A 23,309-nucleotide genomic window follows, 5' to 3' on the forward strand; every position below is an offset into this window, starting at 1 on the left:
TTATTTTCTTTATAATATAAAACAAATTCGGATTGTAATATTAAATTAGATAACAGAAGTGCATTCTTTATGTTTTTGACAATGTAAAAATTTGTATCATGATACTTTCGTGTTTTTTTACGATTTATATACATACATACATAAAAAATAATAATTTTATTTTTATATTTTTATCATAACTTATGATTACTAAATAAAGACACTATTCAAGAATAAATATGTATAAATAACTCACACATACACTTGCATATACACATCCTTTTAAAATTGTTCTTTTAAAATATATAAATTGCGCGTACTTTTAGATAACAACGATTATAAGTATATTTTTTAAATAGATAACAAAAAGAAAGTTAATATGTATACAATAAAAGTAAAAGTAGCTTTCTAGAATTTTTAGATCTCAAGATCCTAAATTTTAAATAGCTGTTGTTATTAGGAGAGTATAAATAAATCAAAACAATGTCAAAGATAACAGTATTAACAAAATAACTATATAGTGACGACGTGCAGATAAAAATTTATAAAATTTGTTGATGATATTGATTTTTTGCATTACAATAATAATTTATTGCTGTGGATTATATAATCGATTTTATTGCACAATAAATTAATAATATAATTAAAAATGGAAGAGATTGAATTGAACGAAATTTCTAGAGATGTACAGAATTCTTCGCAAAAATTGGAACGTGTAAAGTTGGAACCTACAATTAATTATAAATGCTGGATTTGCGTTGGCAAGAAGGGTACGCAGTTTTTTTTTTTTAATAATTCGAATGATAAATTCTGCTCTTTAAAAAGATATTTGTGGAATAAAACTTTTGAAATCTCTTTATGTATTTTTATATTGTAAACTTATTCTGGCATGCACATACACGCGTAATCTAGTTATTAAAAAGATCGCATATATATTTTTATTATACTATTTAAAAAACAATTATTCATGTAAATCTATTTATAATAGGTGTGAATAAATCAAAGATCATGTGTCATCCATGTAAATGTACGGATCATTCAAAATTTGTACACGTTAAATGTCTAGAAAAATCTGTAAACAACGAAAAACATTTTCTGTCCAAGAACCTTTGCTGTCCATATTGTAGAGTTCGTTATCCATTAGAATTAAAGCACATATCATTATTATCGGTGAGTCATAAAGATTTGATAATCGTATAAAGTTTGCAAAAAATAGCAGAATATAAGTTGATAGACAAAACATTAATTTTTTTATTGTAACATAGATTATTTAGCAACTCAAAAAACATGTTATATTCTCACAGAAATATAAGCAAGTTAGAAAAAGCAGATTGTTAAAATCAAAGTTCATAAATACATATGCCAAAGTAACATAAAGCTTATTGTTAGTTATATATAGTAACAGAATTAATACAATATTGTACGATTAATTTATAATTTATTACAACAGTCCAATAAACCAATTTTAGCATAAAAAATAATATATAATAAAATAAATGAAAATAGATAAAAAAAAACAAATAAAATAAAGATAACATATAATTTCAACAATGTTTTAATTTCTTTGATAATTATAAATAATTTTGCTAGAATTATTAATTTTTATTGAATGTGTGTATATGATACTAATATATATTATAACAGTATTGCAGAAAATTGTGTCGAAAAAATTATTGGTCTTTTATTTTTAATTTTATATTAACTGGATGCTTAATTATCGGTCTCATTACAATCCTTTATATATTCATGTTATATTTATGGGATCTGGATAACTGGTATATCGTTCATGTTATCGCTTTACTTGGCATTTCTTTTTGTTTCTGTTTTGTTGTCGCTACTGCAATATTATATATGAGAGTTTGGAGTATGAGGTACGTTCGATTAATTAATTTACTAATTTATTACATTTATTTATTATATACACATTAGATTTTTACTTATTAAACATATATATTCATGAAGATTTCACAAATTCGTATTTATATAGCTTAATATAAATAATATCTCGTAAATCTTTAATTTTTAATTTTAATGATAACTTAGCTGAGATTTTGGAGTTGATTTATTGTTAGCGAAGTAATAAAAGTCAATTGTAATTACTTATAATTGAGAACAAAACTCTTATAAAAAAATTAGTTTTGCGAAGAACAATGAAGTTTCTCTTAACTAATTTTGTTTATTTTTATGGTAAAGTTAATTTTTATTGCAATTCTATAAAGTTTAAATTGATAATATAATCTTTAAATTAAAGATTAAGCTGTTTTAATACTTTTATATATCACATTATAATGAAACAATTCTATTCATCAATTTCAAAATTATTTTACTTATAATTGTGAAAATACTAATAAATTGTTTTAATAAGAATAGTAGTAGCATTATATCAAAAATATAATATAATAAATTACTTTTTTATTTCTAATAATTTACAGTATATATCAATTTTATAAAAAATATAAAAATTTTCAAGAATTTCGAGTGATAGAAAGAGGTCCTTATCTAGAAACTGAATTATAAATAAAATTTCATTATCCTGCATATTAGACTATATAATGCAGTTATTACAAAGAAGATATAAGAAATTGCTTGTATAAAATATTTTATATTTTTGACGATGAAAATATTTTACATTTTTGACGATGAAAATATTTTACATTTTTGACGATGTACGTATATTAACAAAAGCTTATTATATTTAATGCCATTTATAAAAAATAACATATAGGAAAATCACTTATAGATATTTAGTAGATAACTTTGACGATATATATAAGTATATTAGTATATTTATATATATATATATATATATATATATATATATATATATATATACATATATATTATATTATTACATATATATTATATTATACATTAAAATTTTATTTTTATATTTTTAGAAATATAAAAATAGAATTTAATGTATATGTATACGAATTTATATATACAAGACTTTTTTTTACACATTTGTAAAAATAAAGATATATTTTTTATAATTATTGTAATTATAATTTAATTCGATAATTTTAAATATTTATAATTATATTTATAATTATAATTAATATTATATATTAATATTAGTACAAAGAAATTGCTTATTTTTGTATTTTTTAAAATATTAACACGATTTATTTAATATTAATAAGCTATTAAAAAAATCTTTTTATGTATAGACTTGAAAAGAAATTACATCTCTATATAATTTTTATAAATATACATTTGCGCATTTACATATATATATATATTTGTATTATTTGTACAGTTATTTATTTTATAATTAATTAATTATACGGTAAATAATTAAATTATAATAATACATATTGATAAAGGATGACATACGTACATTTTTTAATGTTATGTTATATATGTATATTTTTGTATTAATTATGATAAATATATTTAAAATTTATTGCATATGAAAACTGTTAATTCCTTTATTTGTTTCTATTGTGAACTATTTACATATATAAATATAGTTATATTACTGTTTATAAAATTTATAAAATTATACCTAGTACTGTTTATAAAATCGTTCAAAATGTAGATGGCAGCAACGAGGAAGAGTCTCACATCACAGACGCCAAAATGGCTGCTTTCTAGTGTATGTGTGATACTCTTTGAAGATCATTGTTTTATTTTTCGGAGAGAATTTGTCATCCTATTCTCTTATTTATTAAGATATAAAAGAGAAATATTTACATATTAATTAGCCATGGCGGATGTTTTGGACATTGATAACGCGGAGGAGTTTGAAGTCGATGATGAAGGAGATCGTAAGTCTTAGAATTTTATGAGTGTTGCAAGCATCAATTTTAGTTTATAACCTTATTTTCGTATTTTTCGATGTTTTTCTATTGTATTTTGTCCTCATATATTTATGCATTTTTATTATTTGCAATAAGCCGAATATCATATTTCTCTTTCTTTCTCGTGCATAAAAATTTAAAATAAGCTATAATTATATTGAAAAAGATTGCAAGTTTTCTCTCAATCTCAGCTGAATTCATTAAATATTTGCAAATATTTATAAAATGATATCGTGATATTCGAATTATAATGTATAGATTTTTACTTTGACATTTTTAGAGGGTATTGCTCGTCTTAAGGAGAAGGCAAAGAGAAGAAAAGGCAGAGGTCATGGTGCGGAATTAGTATCAACAAGAGATGACGTTGGTCATTATGAATCCATGAATGTAGTTGAAGAAGATGATAATGAGCCTGGTCCTCAAAGATGTAAGAATATTTTCTTTGTAACATTTTAAATTGCGAGACATGCAATATACTCTTATTCTTATTATCTTCATGTTTTCAGCTGTGGAAGGATGGATTTTGTTCATAAATTCAGTACATGAAGAGGCACAGGAGGATGATATTCAGGATAAATTCTCTGAATTTGGCCAGATAAAAAACTTGCACTTAAATTTGGACAGAAGGACAGGATTTCTGAAGGGTTATGCACTGGTAGAATATGAAACATTTAAGGAAGCACAAGCTGCAAAAGAAGCTCTAAATGGTACAGAAATCTTAGGTCAGGCTATTTCTGTCGATTGGTGCTTCGTAAAAGGACCAAAGAAGTAAGTAATCCCATACAATAATTTCTCAAAATTTTTAAATTTTATATATATTAATATTTCTTTTACATACATATTTTATAGGATCAGGAAAAGAAGTCATAGGAGGCGATAAGCATAGAACAAATAAACTATAATGTATCGTATATATGAAAACATTAAAGATTTCGTACAGATATTTTAATTTACAGTTCCTTTATCCAAGTATTATTTCCTATAGACAAATTTTTTGGTTTTTTAATTTCATACATTATATAAATTCTTCAATAAAGCATATATAGTAAATGACATTTAAATGTTAATCATTAATGATATTTTAATTTACAGTTCCTTTATCCAAGTATTAGTATTTCCTATAGACAAATTTTTTTGTTTTTTAATTTTATACATTATATAAATTTTTTAATAAAGCATATATAGTAAATGACATTTAAGTGTTAATCATTAAAATTTTATTTTTATGATTAATGTGGCATTATAAATAATATTCAATAAAAATTTTAATTGATAAAATTTGAAATACATATTTAAATTTCAATAAGTAATATGTATTTCATATTAAAAGTAAATTGATACGTTTGACTTCAACCATTGTGAAATAATTGAATAATGTATGTATTTGTAGAAATACAAAAAAAAACAAAACGGTAAAATAAGCATAGAATTTTTTTAAAATTTCTTTTTACAAACGGAATATACTTCCAAAGAAAAATACTTATATCTAGCCGTTTATTATATATAATTTATATTTGCTAACAAATCTATAAGCATTGAGACAATATTTATTACTTTTTCTCTACTATATTTATTATACAAAAAGTATCTTAATAAATAATTAATGAGTGGCAGAGCATATTAAGCATAATAATTCAGATTTGCTTTCTTTTTCGCTTGAACTTCGTTGATAGCTTCCATCAAATCTTCGTGAGTCACTTCTGTTGCATTGCGTCGTAATGCTATCATACCCTATAAACACATCATTTTGATCAGTTATATGTAGAAAAGATTGAATTAGAATAAGACGTAAGTTAATTAAACAAGTATCATGACTTTTAAATGGTATAATATTAACAATATTAATTGTTATAAAATAATTAAGAATGCAAATAATGATTAATCATTAAATAAGACTAATATTATATTTGGATATAAAAAGTTTTATATTTTATTTAATTTTAGATTCTAAAGAGAATAAGTAATTATATTTGTACTATTAGTATAATTAGATCGATATGTGAAAAAGACTTACTGCTTCTACACAAACAGCTTTGCATTGCGCTCCATTAAAATCATCTGTTGATCTGGACAATTCCTCGAAATTCACATCTGGTGACATATTCATTTTGCGCGAATGAATTTGCATGATGCGCGCTCTGGCTTCCTCATTGGGATGCGGGAATTCGATTTTCCTATCCAAGCGTCCAGATCTCAACAAGGCTGGATCTAAAATATCTACTCTATTCGTGGCGGCAATTACTTTGATGTCGGCGGTCGAGCTAAAACCATCCAATTGATTCAATAGCTCCAACATAGTGCGCTGTACCTCTCTGTCACCCGCTTTCTCCGAATCGAAACGCTTTGTACCGATAGCATCTAGCTCATCGATGAATATTATCGCCGGTGCTTTTTCCTTGGCCAAGGAGAAAGCGTCTCTAACTAATTTTGCGCCATCACCAATGAACATTTGTACTAGTTGCGGACCAGCCAGTTTTAGGAAGGTAGATTTTGTTTGAGCGGCACAGGCTCTAGCTAGCAAAGTCTTTCCAGTTCCAGGAGGGCCATAAAGTAGAACGCCCTTAGGAGGCTGTATTCCTAGATTTTCGAATTTCTCCTTGTGCGTCATAGGCAATACTACGGCTTCTATTAACTCTTGAATTTGTTTGTCCAGTCCACCGATATCCGAATACTGTTCTGTAGGTCTTTCGTCTACTTCCATGGCTTTGACTCTGGCGTCGTACTCGGCCGGCAGAGTCTCCAGCACGAGGTAACTATCTTTGTTCACGCCTACCAAATCACCTGGCTTGAGTGATTCGGCGTCAACCAGGCCGATCACAGGTAGAAAGTATGTCTGACGGGTCGACGTCTTTATAACTGCGCACTTGCCCTTCCTCTGCGCATCTAAATCGACCACCGCCCCATCTTCCTCCCCCATGTCCTGCGGGTCGACATCTAACAACTCGATGACGTTGGACACTAGATACGGTAGGGTCTTGTTCACTTTGATCTTCTCTGTATTTTCCTTGATCTTATCGTTTTGTGCCTGGAGTTCATGCGAAATTCGCATCACTTCGCTCTTCATTATCTTGATTTCGTTATCCAGAAGTCGCGTACGTGATACAATTTCGTCCGTGGACATTCGCAGGACATCTTCTCCCAGTGTCTCCTATAAAATAAAGTGCCGTAGTCATTCTCATAGAATTCTTTGTTACAACAGTTATTAAGTATTATATGTGTAACAAGGATATATGCTTTTGTACTTATATATAAATACATTATATATTTTAGAGAATTAAAAATAAAACATAAAGTTATCTAGACAACTATATTTTTTATAATCACTGTACACAAGAAAAACAAATGTGTTTCTGAATACGCAACATTTGCAACACAAATATTCATGGTTAATATCTACAATCTTCAATTCTCAAAAATTTTATTATATCTAGAAATGGTATACTCTTACGATTCAGAGTAAATTTAAATCAAATGCAATTACACACATTAATCAAATTAAATTAAAATAAAATTTTATTCTTACTCTTTATAATTTTGGGAAGATTTTTTAGCACAAAATTTTGATGAAAGAAAACAAATGATAAACAATTTTGACTAATGTTATTTCTCCTTGTAATATGAATGCAGAATGGAAAATGTTAATAATATATTTTCATTATAATCAATCTTTTAGATTCAATTATACTGAAAGAGCATAAATGTATAAAATAGAAAATCAAAATGTTAATTAATTTGCGTTAATTGCTGACAAATATAGCACGGTATACGTATATATATATATGCTTAGATATGCTTGTCATTCAGTGCTATAACCTATAAAACACAGTACTTATGAGTATTAAATAATTTTCTCTAGTTGGATTTTATTCTTTTAAAAAGAAAAAAATACAATCAGTTTTGTACCTCGCCATCCTCCCAAATAGATTTATCCTCGAGCGTAGCCATTTAAAAGCTCCTTCTTAATCACTCTTTTCTTACTGTAAATTCTTTCTTCCTTCTTCTTCTTCGTTTTCTGTTTGGCTGCTAAGGCATCTAGGGAATTCGCTTATATGCCACAATGCGCTTGATATTCTTTCTTCGACCATAGACTACATACCTTTTCTGTGACGTGTGAATATATTTGCGAGTAAGGAAAGGAGGGGAAGCAACATGATTGTACCGACTAGTTTGGCTAAAATTATATAGCACACACCGATAGATGACAGCACATGTCGCGTTTGCGTGCTGTTCCATTTTGATTTAAATTTGAAAGTTTCACGTTTTGCGAGAGACTAGATAATACAAGCGCGCGCTTCGCTTCGCGTTCAATTAATTCTTCCAGTTCAATTCTGCTCTTAATTAGGTAAGCATTAGTGTGAAAAAAGCTCTATTTGAGATTTAAGAGTCCTTAATTAAAGTCTGATATAGAAATATATCTTCGGAAAAAGACATGTATATATATGTGTGCTTTGTACGTAAATCATTTGCATATCAATGCTTTATTAGGTTAAAATTTTATTAAATTCGACTCAAACTAGCCAAGAAATTTTTATTTTATTTCCACAATGTTTCGACCATCTGTTTTTGGTCCTTTTCAAGTGAAAAACTAGAACGGTACAATTGATTAATTAATAAACATTTTTGAAGGTAAACGCAAAAATTAAAAATTTTTTACATATTTCTTAAAAGCGCAGTTAGTTGACACTGTTGTCATGATTATTAAACAATATGATTATCGGAATTTTTTAAAAACATTTGAAATAGTTCTAGTTTTTCACTTGAAAAGGACCAAAAACAGATGGTCGAAACGTTGTGCAAATAAAATAAAAATTTCTTGGCTAGTTTGGGTCAAATTTAATATATCATTCCTATTTTAAATACCACTAGCGACGTTTTAAGTATTCAATTTGATAAAATTTTATTGTTTTTTTATTTGCATATTATATATGTATTGCACAAATAGAGAATCTTTTATTTTTCTATGTATATATTGCACTCAAATATCACAACTGTGTTTTTTAATTGAATGTAAATATATATATATATATATATATATATATATATATATATACAAATTTAATGTCAAAATTGTCCAATTAAAAATGATACTTAATAAAAAAAATGTTAAAATTTAATATATATATATATATATATATACACATACACACAAACACATATACATACATGTATACTACTATATACATAAACGAAAAGATATAACGATAATAAATCTACAAATATATAATATAATAAAATCTTGTTTTATTAATTTCTTATTTACAATAAATAAAATATTTAAATTCTACGCAATTTTTATATACATTTTAAATGATTGTAATTATAATTTTAATTTTATATATAAAAAGAAGCACAATATAACAATCATTTTCTAGGATACATTGTGTTTCTTTTTATAAAATAAAAATTAATTACAACCATTTAAAAAGATATATAAAAATCGCGTAGCATTTAAATATTTTTATTGTAAATAAAAAATTATAAATTTTTATTGTAAATGAGAAATTATAAACATCGAGCAAAAAAACATGAGTATATCTAATAAGACGATTTTTTTTCCAAGTTTTCAAAGTTCATAATTTGCGATAAATTATTTAATGTGCAGGATACACCTACACACACAATGTTACGCGAAGATGCCATACTTCTGCAAGTTTTGCATACGAGGACCACTGTGCATCCGTCTACTATGGCTTGCATCTCTAAGGGATGCATCTAGGCGTGTTCGGGCTAATCGGTAAGCAACGAGTTTATAACGGATAACTGCAGCTTTCATTAAACTCTATTAACGTTAATTACAGAATAACTGAAGGCTAATTACAGAATAATTATAGCACACGTAAATAAGTACGCTATATATGAGCCTGTAGTGCGAGGACAGTTAATAAATGAGTTAATTTACATATTGATATATTGCACGTGGCCTGAACACCAAATCTTACTTTAGGGACGAGCTGCAACTTGCGCTTGTCCCTGTGCAATAATTTTTCATTACCATTTGGCTATGCAAAGCGTGTAAAATAATATGCTATATGCACGTTCAAATGCACTAAAAAATTGTTAACTTGATTAAACCTTTCAATTAAATATTTTTTACTAATTAAACATATAAATATATTTTATATTAAATATATTTATATATTCAATTAGCAAAATAATGTTTAATCGAAAGGTTTAGTCAAGTTGTCAATTTTTTTTCAGTGCACATATACGAAATTTTATAGAGCAGATTTTATCAAAAAATAGCATATCCCTAAATAATTTTGTTGCTGAATACATAGTCGTATACGATTCGATAACTTATAAATATAATAAATGCGATTAATAAATCTCTCAATGTGAATATTCCTATTAGAATGAGAATATAAAAACGTATATGTACATTTGTGATCCGAAATTGAAAAATCGCAATATGCTATACGCATTACTTGCACTCTATAATCGAGTTGATAATAGAAAGAATTATCGTGTTTAAATTGGCAAAGAAAGTTCGACGCTCAATAAATCGACAGTGCTTATGCTTTCTTTTACCGGTAGCTAACTATCGCGACCTGTTAAGCACGATCCCGAATCGTATAAAGTATCAGATTTTACCCCGGTTATGAAGTTCAGGTCTTAAGAGAAGTGCCGGGAGTTTTACAACTTTTATCGCGGGCGTGTAAAATATATCTGGAGGGATATATATTATCGAATTTCCATATCGACGTCCTCTGTCGAATAAGAGTCCGTCGACTCCGAGTTTTTATAACCGATCATAACTCAAAGCCGCGCATTATCAACTCTGCGAGATTCTTGGTCATCATATCTTGAGTCACGTTTAATAATACCTCGATGAAGTGCAAGAAAAGTATATAAAACCAAATGTTCATAAACGAATCGAAAACACGTGCGATTCTATGTGCATGCATTTTGTTTCGCTTTTTGCACATTTATAAGCAGTAAAATCCACCGAGTAGAAATTTATTTCGGATCTTTTATAACACTATTCAACAAAAAAAATTAACTGGAACGAGCCCAGTCGTTTCTTATAATTATATGGATACGAATCTGATTTTTAAATTATTCCATTGCGTCACAATTTTGAAAAATTTTAAATTAAAGTTGCAAAAAAATGATCTTTTCACAAACTTTGTTATATTATTGCTACAATATGTGACGTGCTAAAGAAGTTTTATTGCAATAAAAATAAATATATTGTTAGAACTTTCAACCATAAAAAGGAATGTTTGATGTCGGTTATATGGTCAATTATATTGCAGAAGTTAGCTGTGACTTAGATTATTGACGATTCACCAAATACATAGATTTCAATTATTCATTTAATCTTAAAGGTTTTTTAGATCCCTAAATACGAATCCAGTGTCAAAATTGTCAAATTTAAAATGGTGAACTCAATATATATGGTGAATTTATATAAAAAAAAGAATTTTTTAAATTTTAACATTTCTTTTATTAAGTACCATTTTTAATTGGACAATTTTGACATTGAATTCGTATTCAATGACTTAAAAAATTCTTAAAAGCTATTTAGTAAATCGTCAATGACCTAATTGCAGCTAACTTCTGCAACACAGCTTATACTTAACTATGAATATCTTATTAATTATAACTGACACCAAAAATTTCTTTTGAGGGTTAAAAATCCTGACAACATACTTTATTTTGATTGCAATAAAATTTCTGCAGCACGTCACATATTATTGTTATACTATGACGAAATTAATAAAAATAGCCCTTTTTGCAAATTTAAGTAAACATTTCTCAAAATTCTAATGTGATGGAGCAATTTGGAAACTGGATTCGTATTTATAAAATTATAAGAAACAATTAGTCTCGTGTTCAAAAAAGTCATTTTTTGTCGAACAGTGTAATTTTTCATATTTGACTAACTATTAATTACCTATGAGACAATATTATGTTTTCAACATGTGTGACGTAAACCAATTAAAGAAGAAACTATTTGCAATTAATCTCTCCGATTTTAAGAATTTATAGCTATGCTATAAAAATAAGATATATAAATAACTTTTCTTCCTTCTTTCTTCGATTTTATCACTTTATGCTTTTTAACTCTGTTATTTTATTGGAGTTTGTTTATTTTTTAAATGCGATAACTCTGTAAATATCAAGGAAATGGATAGAGGAAATGGAGATATTGTTCATAACATTTTTAAATTTCATAACTTTGTCAATATTTCCAATTTTAAGTGCATTTATCAAATACTGTAAAATGGAGATAATTTTATGATAAATATATGAAATAATTGATACACGTATGATAACTTTAATTAATTTTAATTATTTAGATAAGATTATGCATGAATTTTTTTAATTGACTACAATTAATATTATAGACTATGTGTATAACTTAAAATACAAGATTATTATTACTGTTCTTTTTAAAATATTTATCGCATACATATATACACGTATTTTTATTTCTTTTTTATTTACTTAGAAATCAAAAAGATGCGATAAATATTCAAAAGAAAAAAAACAGTAATAATAATCTTATATTTTATAATTACCGATTACAAATTACACACATAGTCTATAATCAATTTTAAAAATTATTTTAATCATAATCTTATCTAAATAATTAATAATTAATTAAAGTTATTATAGAAATAATGAATTATATTAATACAATTCGAAAAGAGCATAAAAGACACATTGATATAACAGCAAATATATCAAAAATAAATTTTAAGACAAGGCCATCTAAAGGCTATCTGGTTTAACCAACAAGACTGATGGCTTCGATATAATTATTCGATATAACGAAGAATGATCAAATTTCCCGCGCTAACGAACATCGCAAGTTTTCCAAGTTATTATGTCTCTTACTTACGATGGAAGACGATATCGTTTTCGATACGGTACATGCGAGGAGGGTTGTTGATGTCAAAAATACCAGTCCTCGCTCCATTACTTTTCTGATAAATGCTAACACGTATCGCGTATCGCATAATAAATGTTTCCGCTGGTTCCTATAAATTTCGGATAATTCTCCGACCCTCTTATTCTAGCGATAAAGAATCGTTCCAAGTATTATTCGTGATTAGTTTATACTTTTCCTTCAATCTTTTTCCAAAAATTCTTCATAACAACCCTAAAAATTGACATTGACATTAATCTTCTGATTTAAGAAGAGCTAAGTGTATTAGTCTTAATTAATTCTTTTAAGAGTTAAATTTAAGAAACTGCAGATATATTATAAGAATAATGATTATTATTAGTAAATAGCAATATTGTTATTCTGCATTATTCCCTATCTCACTATTCTGATATTTATCTTATATTTTCTGAAGTTTCGGCGCTTTCCAGATGCATATGTTGTTGCAGCTACATGCGAGATTGCATCGTTGAAATGCTAAATAGTGACCATGTAAATGTACGCTAATTAAGCTCGAATATTGTTCTGCACGAGCGTTGTTCGATGAATTTGATATTCGCCTTGTGTATCGTTATTCCGCTTGATGGATTAATTACTGACAGCTCGTTGAGTGCCCGATAATGCATAAAATCTTATGCAATTCTTTCTTGCGTGTTTGCTGTCGCGATACGACGTAAGAGTTTGCAACACAATTATTAATTAATTATTAATGTAATAAATAATGATCAACTTTATCTCGTAATAATTAATTGAGCAATAATTAATCGTTATTGGACGGTGGGATAAGAGAGAATATATATTGTATTAATAATGTTATATAAATGATACGCAATTTTATGCGTATAGGATATAAAAGGTTATAAACACGTACACTATTAAAATTTTGCTTTATTTCATATAATAGATCGCTTTAATTAAATTCAATATCAGGAACTGTCGATTAAAATTCGCATATGATAAATGCAATAGATGAGATAAACTTTTGAAATTTTGCCGAGATACCGTAATTAATATACATAATTTTTGCCGATACGCGCGTATCTATTAATGATAAATTTACGAGTCTTCATTGTTTTATGATAGTAATAAGCATCGATGAGTGCATCGCTCGGAATTTAACGTTCACGACAGCCATCAAAAGCCGTCGCGAAACCTTTTAGGCCAGACGTTATTAAATTACGCTGACTTGACCCACATTCCACGTGCACGTCCTTTTCTTTTTTACTTAAAGCTTGCCTGCAAAACGTTCCGACGACGTTCGGTAGTGACTTTTAAGTGCGGCACCTTGCCGCGACGTTCGGTCTCAAACTTCTGAAAAACGGGAGGATACCGACTTCGGTAAAGTCGATCGACGGGACGAGGTAAAAACCAACGGTGACCCGATTTCCAGCGTTTTCCGGCGAGAAGCTACTTGAGGGGGAATTGGGCACCGGAGCTTCAATTTAAGATTTATTAATATGCAAACACGAAACTCACTCGTGGCGTCAAACAAGAAGCTGATTTTCGAGAGAATCGCTTGACTTCAAAATAAGCCATTGTCGAGAGTCAACGTTTCCGGAAATTGGACCATCCAATCTTGTTTTTGAGGGTGCAAAGTTTTAAGCCCAAGTACTCAATTTCATCGCGCATGGAAATGCATGTTAATTACCAACCGTTCTAGCTATAGCTCGTCCTTAAGTCCTGTAACTTCCGTCCTGACAAGGACTCGTCCGCGTCACAGAGCTAGAGGAGACCGGCGTATTTCTTAAAGCGAAAGATGCCATTAATTGAAGAAGCGCGCGCATCGCGAAGGGTAATTGCGGAAATGGGAGTTCCTTCCGGCCAAGTTCCGGTCGCGAGCATAACGCTGCTACAGGATTGTTAAAATAAATCCTTTGTAGCGGGCGCGAGGTAATTCCATTAATTGGACTCGGCGGAAGGAAGAGAGAGTGCAGGTGTGCAAACAGAACCTCCAACAAGGTGAACGCGAATCTCATCCCTTCGTTTGCACAATCGAGCGCGAATCCAACCCCCGACAAAGAAAAAGACCGATTATTTATTTAGCGTCGAGGAGTTTGTCGTCAAATGCGACACGGTGAAAACTCAAAGTAACGATGACAGAAAGAAAGCAGCTGCGTTGGTGGTCGAGTAATGAGATAGTTGCGTTACACCCTCGCTTCATTCGCTAAACTAAGAAAATCTCCCAGTGATACCGATTTGAAATCGCATCGTTAAATTTTCGGATAAAGTAACGTCAAACTAATAATAGTTTTAATTGATGATATTATGCGGATAAAGACGCGTTATCCCTGGAAAAAAATGTGATAAAGTTTGGTGAGGTTCACAGGAAGTTTAGAAAATCAGTGATGTAACTTTGAGATAACTTAACGGTATTATAAAACATTAAGTTACCCTACGTCAACAAGCAATTATTATTAAATATAGTTTTGAGTTTTGATTGATTAAACTTGCGATTCTCAAAACTTCGCAATCTCTCTCAAATGATAAATGACTCTTTTTCCATCGGCCTCATCTCTTTTGTCATTCTTTCCGCCCGCGTATCTGCCTTGAATATAATTATTGATTTTATTGAAATTGAGATTGGAAAATAGATAATCTATTACTTTTTTTTTTAATGAAAGAAAACCTCTTTTCATTAAATTCCGGTTTTACCATGAATCTCTAATTGTAAATTTAATTAGGACCGATTACATTTATGTGACTGAAAATTTCAAATTTTCACACAAAAAGAATATATTTAATTATTTAAAATTTAGAACATTTAGTAGATTTTATTAATCTGTTGTCTTCCTCTCTTCCTCTCTCGCTCTTTCTAATTAATATTTTTAATACGGTATTCAGCTAAAGGGAGAACAAATGAAAAACCCATTATCCTCTTACTGTAAATCCTTCAAACGTACACGCTTCGTAGTTCATGAGAAGTTGACTACGTGCAGTAATTTATCATCTGTCTGCAGGTGATCTTGTACTTTCAAATTCACGAAGCATGTAAGATGCGTTTTCATTTACGGAAATATTATGCAATTAAAATTTACGCAAATCCTATGCAATTATTTTTTCAAATTCACACGGTATTTTTTTATAAGTTAAGCATGCTTACCGTAGATATAAAATATATGCATAGACGAATATATTCAGGTAATGCAGAATGTTTTATTCATTCAAATTCTAATAAAGTTAAACTCTAAGAAAATCTCAATTAATTATTTTTTCCAGATTTATAATTTCATTGAAAGAAATATTGTTTGACGATCGCTACTTTAATTTATCAGCTCGAAGCTTGAAATAAATTTTTAGTCGCGAGGCAAGAAGGATTATGAGTAATTAATGTGGTCGCCAATTTCGTTTTGATCGTCTCCCTTAACTGATTTTAATTAAATAACTTTTGCCGCCGATGTACAGTTGCTAAGGTTAAAAGTGTCCGAAATTTATTTACGACGCGAATAAATATAACAAATGCGGTGAAGAACCAACCGCAAATTGCGAGATACAATCTCGATCTACATTCGAGAGTCTTCAACCCCTGATATCGCATTCGCGGGTTAATTAGCGTCTCATCGCGATGCAGATCCCGCGTGTCTCTCATGTCTCTCAAGCGAGACGGAATGGGTAATACACAGGTAATAGCGACTAATCGATAATATTAATAACGTTGCGCCAATAATCGCCGATAGCTTACAGCCGGGATGGCAAAGAAACAAAGGCGGAATGTTGATGGACGACGTCACCGAACCCTGTAACTTATCGGAAGACCGTACAATAGCCGCTGTAAGTTACGCCGTTTTATTTTCGAATACCGCGGAATTATTTATATATGAATGTGCAAAATGTTACAAAATATTTATCACTTGGTTCTACCATTAAAATGATAAGAGATTTGTATATAGACATTTCGTCCAAAGCAAGAGTCTTCTTCGACTTTATAAATTCAGATTCGCTAATTCGTCTGACTAAACTTGATTTACTCTACTTTCAAAGTGAGAGCTCTTGACGTCGTATAAACTTCAAGTTTTCATTCTTGAATATCGATTAGTTTATCTTACATTAGCAGAAATTAATGAACAAGGTAATTATTCCAAGAATATGTTTAATATCTTTTCTGCATTTATTCGTGTATATGTAATTGATTATATATTAATTATATGTAAGAAATATATAATTCTTATACTTTTTTTGTCACGATTAAATACCTATATTATAAAATATATTTAACATAAAATATATTTAATAATTCCAAAACTGTTTTATTACTTTGTTCTTTTTTATTATCGCGTTAAATGTGATAATTTACTATCTATATTATATTTTTGTCCAACGGGGGAGACAAATCTTATATGTATATTTGTGCTTGCTCTAAATTTTTTAAAACTCGACGCCACTCGTAAATACCGAGATGTCGATGAACAATTATGACTCTAAGCACGTAGTTGAACTACATGAAATATTTGATTCGATTCGGTGCCAGATAGGAACGGAAACAAGAAGAGCATTGCATGCACTGAAAAGCGGAAAAGTTATGTTGCTTTTTCGCAGTCGATCGCAAACTGCGAGACGTCAAGTTCACATTGGTTATTCTTCACGATTGGACGGCGTCAAATAACTTGGATCGAAAAGTGTAAAGGACCGTTGAGGCGGAAATGCAACAGACAATCAGAAGCGGAAACGCGAAGAGATGTCGAAGAACGTCGGAGCATCGTGGCGGAAACTGTTCAAAAACTGCCCGAGAAACGTTGCAACTTTGACGCCAGCAGAGTGTATAAACTCGCGACTATTATCAGCAGCATCGTAGAAATCGCGAAGAAAGAATTTGGACGTCAGTGAATGCAAACGTAAATACGGTGCGCTCAACGTGTTTCCGGGTTATCAACGCTAAAGCATTATAGAATCGGATTTCTACGGGCGAATTTTGTATAGACAATGTTTTATCATCTGACAGTCACGTATATATTCTTAGTTCGATAATATAATTGCATTTATATATATATATATATATATATATATATATATAGAGAGAGAGAGAGAGAGAGAGAGAGAGAGTCTTTATTTTTATCGCATTAAATTTCCCAACATTTCGTAACATTTACAAAACATGGAATAATTTAATTTTAATGATCGTAATGATAGATTTTCTCTGCAAACATTTGTGATACAATCAAAATACTGAAAATATTAAAAATTATTTAACGTGAATTTTAACAATATCTTTTCAAATGTTACATATTAAATTTTCCTTGAAAAATGGTTCTGTAAGAAAAAATCTGCACTGAATTCGTCATTTAAATGAAAAATTGTACGATAGTCTCTATCGAAGATGGAAGCGCAAGGCTTTTAATGATCGTAATGATAGATTTTCTCTGCAAACATTTGTGATACAATCAAAATACTGAAAATATTAAAAATTATTTAACGTGAATTTTAACAATATCTTTTCAAATGTTACATATTAAATTTTCTTCGAAAACTGGTTCTGTAAGAAAAAATCCGCCCTGAATTCGCCATTTAAATGAAAAATTGTACGATAGTCTCTATCGAAGATGGAAGCGCAAGGCTGTTTCAGACTGTAGGTTGACTAATCGGGAATGCGGTCGTCTATGATCATGCGATTCGATGCATCGCATGCTACTGTTGTAGTATGTCACCGTTGTCGCGTGATACGCGAGTATGCGAGTGACGCGTAACGCGGAAGAGCGGAGCGCAACATCGGAGACGGAGAAAAGGCCAGCACAAAGGAGAATCGGGCCATCGGAGCGTTAACCCTCGTCCGAGCGACCCCTTTTTCTAACTAGAAGAAAAAACGAGAGCTCTTCCCTCTCTCTCTCTCTCTCTCTCTGTTGTTGGAATTTTTTTTTACTTGTTTTATAAAAATCGCCAGAGCAAACCAAGATTGAAATATTTCGCGGAATATGCAAACTATCCCTTCAAAATGTGTAAACAACGTTTATATAACCATCGCCCTTTCCTCCTTTTTATTTCTCCTTAAAATTTAGAAACTGTGTTATTTAAAGAAAATGTATCTTAATTATATTCTCTCAATATTATATTATATTATTCAGATGAAAAATCTTAATTAAATTTTTTTTTAATGCAATAAGGTAATGGTACCGATTATGAGATAGGTTCTAAATATGAGACAGCGTCTTAGTAACGACACCGTACATCTGAAATGTGTGACGTTTGCGTCATTTACTTCGTCGGATAAACAGATCCAATTGTGTATCAATTTATCTATATGTCTTTTATTTTTGGTGTTAATAACAATAAAATTAAGTTTATCTAATAAAAGGCGCTTTCTCATATTAAGATCAGCTAGTATCTCATATTAGGAGACCTTTTGGTTTTGATAAAAAAACTGACGAGATCTAACTTATTAAGGTAGGACTTCTAAAACTACATGAAATGACGATTAAAAACAGTATATAGATACTTTCCTAATTGCATATATTTTAGAAATAATTAAGAAAATCTAAATGGTATCTCATCATAATCGGCACCCTACTAATTTTCTCTCCCTCTCTTATTCACGAAAACATTCTGGCACGATTTGTGACGTAGATCTACCGCATCACACAGTCGGTTACATATCTTGGTGCACGTATAATTTTATTTTTTACCGCATCCAAAAAAAAAAAAAAAAAAAGATCAATCCGGTTCCATTTACCAACATCATCTGTGAATGAAAAATACAGTTAGGATCGCTACTCTATTTCGTTTCTATCTCGTATCAAAATATCGTTGATTACGATTCCGAGCGGATCTATCTGTCTGTAACGGCAACTTCCGTTGTTTCGTTTAAACTTCTGCTTCATTCAAGAGGAGAAAAGGAGAACATCCCGGGGGTCGGATCCGGACCCGGAGAGGCCGGACGGTATCCTCCCGCATGCAGTCCTCTGTTGACTGAACCGACTTAAGTCAATGCCGCCCACGGTCTGGCACGCGGTACGCGCCAAGACGAAGAGGGATGTATGCGCGAGGAAACGCGAGATATGGGGGACGTCATCGGGGGATCTCTCAGGGAGAAAGAGAAAGGCCTGCTCGCGGATGGAGTGCGAGATGACGAGGCTTGGGCACTGATGCGCGACGAGGACGAAACGAGCGGAACTGTACTGATGGACAGAGAGAGAGAGAGTGTGAGAGGTATAAGGATACCGAGGCATGCGCCGTTCTATCATATTGATCTCGCCATAGTAACGATTCTCTCTTCTCCGACGATGTTGGGATGCACTATAGCCCCGGGAGGAAGAGGGATGTCGGAGAGCGAGGAATCATGCGGGAGGGGAGAGAACAAGAGAGGGGAGGCAGGTCGTACCGCATGGTGTACCACGCCACCCCACGATGCGCGGATGTGGGCCGTCGAGGGTTGAACGAGCGAGCGAGAAGCAAAGGTGGGACAAAGATAAAGGAAATCGTGGGGAAGGGTGGGAGAAGGTATACATGTGACGAGACCCCAAGAACGTTCTAGGGAGAAGAAGAGGGAGAGAAATGGAGCGAGAGCGAGATGAGAGGAGAGCTGCGAGAGACGAACAGCATCGGTGATCGAGGTAGAACGACGGATACGGGGGTGAAAGAAGCGAAGAGGGATTTAGACGCGCGCGCGGCGACTGGCAGGTATATGGACGGGGGTAGAGAATGGGGTAGTAGGAAGAAAGAGAGAGAGAGAGAGAGAAATGACAAAGATATCACGAGCGACGAAGAGGTCCGGAGGTGGTGAACGGTGGCGGTTAGCTACTACAGAGCTAGCGCCAAAGCGGGTTGAAGCGGCAGTACCGCGCGGCGTTGCAGCCAAATGAATCTCAGTCCAGCGTTGGTCGCCGGCGAGGCCGCATCTGACAAAGCACCCCCTCCCCTCCCCTGTCGGGAGCGAGAGAGAGAGAGTAATAGAGTAGCCCTATACAACCCCGAGATTCGAAAAAGGGCCAGTCTCCGCGTTAACCACGCGTTTACTCTCGCGTAACGGGACGAGAGAGAGAGAGAGAGAGAGAGAGAAAGAAGAGAAATCGGAGGGATGTTCTCGCGATCCTGGCGATCGCGCGCGTTCCAAGATCCACATTACCGAGGGTGAACCCTGTCGTTCACCCTGACCCGATGCTGCGAGCGTACGCGGGAAGCTCGACGAGCGGAACGAATCCATGAGCGGACTGCGGATGCGTCCCTGAGCCTGTTTTGTACGTACACGCATATACATACGCACACGCATACACACACGCATACATAACATACATACATACATACATACATAGTAGAGATCCGCGGAAGTCAGCTTTGTCCCTGTGATAACGCAATTGCTGGTGCCAAGATCGAGGCTAAAATCGTGCGTGATCAACTACAACGTTCTCGGTGACAATCGCGAGATCGAGGAAAGAGGGCGAGACCAAATCGCCAAAGAGATGTCCGCGCTGCCCGACGATGCCGCGTTGTGGTGCGGACCACCCTCTGGACCATAGTGCGCACGGATCGTGTCGTCCGGTACGGGACAGCAGCGGACTACCACCGCGCCGGAAGCGTGGATCACGTGCCCCCGACGGAGTACCCAGGACGATGCATCCGGCAAGCCCGGTGCAGACGCGACCGGGCGAGCCTTGAGGACGAGCCAGGTCCGCGTTCTCGCCCGACGAAATTCGGCAGCCACGTGCGAGAAGAAGGAGGAGGACGCGCGGCGGTGTGGCGGTTGCGACGGCGACAACGGTGGCGGAGAAGGAGGTGGAGAGGAAATCGCCAACGTGGAGGTGGTGTTGTTCCAAGTGGTGGTCCTCGAGGAAGGAGGAGTAGCAGCCTCGCTAGCAGCCTGGCTACTCATCCGCGATTAAACATGAGACGCTCGTGGACGCTCGTCGCGGCGATAGCCCTGGCGGCATCCGGTGAGTGATTTCTGTCATCCCTCTTCTGTGGGGAGAATAGCTCTGCCATTAGTCGGCCGACGAGTTTTTCCCCACGTTTCATCCTTTTATGTTTGCTCGCAACGCGAACTCCGTCCACCGGTTGCCTCGTCTCTCTCCGACGAGAAATTCGAATTTTTCCGTGTCTACCTTTTACACTCCTACACTGTACACCTTTTACGTCCCTTCCACAAGTGTCCGTCGACGTCATAACGCGTCACCCGTTGCCCCGGGTTTCTGATGTCTCTCTCTCTTTTTTTTTTGCGACATTACGAATATGTGAGCAAATTGTGAGTGCTTTGGTTATACTTGAAATGAATGTTAAATGTAATTGCAATCTCTTGCCTTCTAGCAGAGGATAGTTGATTATTCTAAATAATAACTAGTGGCGCCGACATTTCTCATACGTGGCTTATGATGTCATAGTGACTCTCTCTCTCTCTCTTTCTCTATTTTACGAATTCTTATCTCCTGTGCGAATAATATTGATGTAGAGCAGTGGTTCTTAACCTTTTTGAATTCACGGAACACTTTTGATTATAAAGAAAATTTGCGGAACACAAAAATCACTAAGGTCATAAAATGAATAATAAAAATGTGCATAAACATATTTTTTATTAAAAATTATAAATTACAGATTACATAACAGTAAAAAAAACATTAATTAAAAAAATTATGTTCATAAAATTTGCAACTAAAGTAACTCTTTTATAAACTCTTCATAAACTTTTTTATAAACAGCTCTTTCATAAAAATGGAACTTTTCAAATCAATTTTAATGTGATACCTGAGCTTGTCGACTTTTACAAATTTCAGCAATATCAGGTCTAATATGTGATATAGCTACCCTTATTTCTTCATCTATATTAGTAAGTCTTTCACGTTTTTTAGTTTTTATGTTGGTGACCGTTGAGAAACCGAGCTCACACAAATACGATGTTGAAAACTGTAATAAAATTTTCAATGCTTTTGTGTAGAGACCTGGGTATTCAGTTTGGATAGAAATCCAAAATTCCTCAAGAGTTATTTCACAGAATTTTATTTTTAAAGTACGATCTGTTGACAAGGCAATTAATTCTTCTTCTTCTTGTAACGAAAATTCCCAACTCGATGTATTAACTGTGCCAAATGGATTTCGTATCCAGTCAAAATTTTCTGTATTTAAAGAAGGAAAGCAACTTGTAATCTTTTCTTCCAATAGTGTTAAATGTTCTATTATAACGGAAATAATTTCCTCGACATTTTTATTATGAAGCGAAGTAAACATATCTACTGTATTTTTTTCTGATATGCGATTTTTCCAAAAAGATATTTTTTTTTGAAATGCTGACAGTTTGTCAGTGGATGTCAAAATATTTTCATTTTTTCCTTGGATACTTGTATTAACGCTATTTAAATAATTAAAAATATCAGCTAAGTATGCCATTTTAGAACACCAAATATCATTTTCAAGACATTTTACAAAAGCATCTGTAGTTGTACCTTCATTTTGAAAAAAGGCCAACAATTCATTCTTAAGTTCTAAAACTCGGCATAGCACTTTACCTCTGGATAACCATCTTATTTCAGTGTGCAAAAGCAAAGATTCGTATTGAGCTTCCATAGATATGCAAAGTTTTTTAAAAAGGCGTGTTTTTAAAGGTCTTGATTTAATGTAATTTACCATATGTATAACTTGGTCTAGTACAGATTTTAATGTTGCTGGTAATGTTTTTGAAACTAGAGATTCTCTATGCAGAAAACAGTGCGTAAATATAATAT

General features: G+C 32.2%; 4 protein-coding genes across 4 annotated transcripts in view; 3 read left to right on the top strand and 1 right to left on the bottom strand.

The window, feature by feature from the left end:
- The first annotated feature begins 493 nt into the window (after positions 1-493).
- LOC114943313 (uncharacterized) lies at positions 494-2,593 on the top strand. Its single transcript, XM_085485308.1, has 4 exons — positions 494-749; positions 968-1,149; positions 1,624-1,850; positions 2,412-2,593. Exons 1-4 carry the CDS (start codon positions 629-631, stop codon positions 2,494-2,496), a joined length of 615 nt encoding a protein of 204 aa, XP_085341434.1. The 5' UTR covers positions 494-628; the 3' UTR covers positions 2,497-2,593.
- Positions 2,594-3,566: 973 nt separating this feature from the next.
- On the top strand, positions 3,567-4,725 carry tsu (40S ribosomal protein S12 homolog tsunagi). Its single transcript, XM_029318903.2, has 4 exons — positions 3,567-3,749; positions 4,063-4,209; positions 4,289-4,550; positions 4,632-4,725. Exons 1-4 carry the CDS (start codon positions 3,689-3,691, stop codon positions 4,660-4,662), a joined length of 501 nt encoding a protein of 166 aa, XP_029174736.1. The 5' UTR covers positions 3,567-3,688; the 3' UTR covers positions 4,663-4,725.
- Positions 4,726-5,311: 586 nt separating this feature from the next.
- Rpt5 (26S proteasome regulatory subunit Rpt5) lies at positions 5,312-7,847 on the bottom strand. Its single transcript, XM_029318895.2, has 3 exons — positions 7,686-7,847; positions 5,797-6,930; positions 5,312-5,513 (listed from the first exon to the last, which is right to left on the bottom strand). Exons 1-3 carry the CDS (start codon positions 7,725-7,727, stop codon positions 5,403-5,405), a joined length of 1,287 nt encoding a protein of 428 aa, XP_029174728.1. The 5' UTR covers positions 7,728-7,847; the 3' UTR covers positions 5,312-5,402.
- Positions 7,848-20,421: 12,574 nt separating this feature from the next.
- Positions 20,422-23,309, top strand: part of nAChRa7 (nicotinic acetylcholine receptor alpha7 subunit) — a 207,017-nt gene continuing 204,129 nt past the window's right edge. The window contains exon 1 of the mRNA XM_029318891.2: positions 20,422-21,530. Coding sequence (XP_029174724.1) covers positions 21,482-21,530 — 49 coding nt within the window. The 5' untranslated portion in view covers positions 20,422-21,481. The remainder of the gene's footprint in view (positions 21,531-23,309) is intronic.

The sequence above is a fragment of the Nylanderia fulva genome, unplaced genomic scaffold (genome assembly GCF_048542155.1).
Source record: "Nylanderia fulva isolate GAGA-0341 unplaced genomic scaffold, ASM4854215v1 Scaffold36, whole genome shotgun sequence".
NCBI lineage: Eukaryota > Metazoa > Arthropoda > Insecta > Hymenoptera > Formicidae > Nylanderia > Nylanderia fulva.

Bases quoted from the DNA above. Each gene is read 5' to 3' on its own strand.
- LOC114943313 (XM_085485308.1), top strand. From the start codon at position 629: ATGGAAGAGATTGAATTGAACGAAATTTCTAGAGATGTACAGAATTCT. The intron at 750-967 runs GTACGCAGTTTT...TATTTATAATAG, and splicing joins GATTTGCGTTGGCAAGAAGG to GTGTGAATAAATCAAAGATC. The intron at 1,150-1,623 runs GTGAGTCATAAA...ATATTATAACAG, and splicing joins AGCACATATCATTATTATCG to TATTGCAGAAAATTGTGTCG.
- Rpt5 (XM_029318895.2), bottom strand. From the start codon at position 7,727: ATGGCTACGCTCGAGGATAAATCTATTTGGGAGGATGGCGAG. The intron at 6,931-7,685 runs GTACAAAACTGA...TTTATTTTATAG, and splicing joins CTATTTGGGAGGATGGCGAG to GAGACACTGGGAGAAGATGT. The intron at 5,514-5,796 runs GTAAGTCTTTTT...ATGTGTTTATAG, and splicing joins AAGCTGTTTGTGTAGAAGCA to GGTATGATAGCATTACGACG.
- tsu (XM_029318903.2), top strand. From the start codon at position 3,689: ATGGCGGATGTTTTGGACATTGATAACGCGGAGGAGTTTGAAGTCGAT. The intron at 4,210-4,288 runs GTAAGAATATTT...TCATGTTTTCAG, and splicing joins TGAGCCTGGTCCTCAAAGAT to CTGTGGAAGGATGGATTTTG. The intron at 4,551-4,631 runs GTAAGTAATCCC...CATATTTTATAG, and splicing joins TTCGTAAAAGGACCAAAGAA to GATCAGGAAAAGAAGTCATA.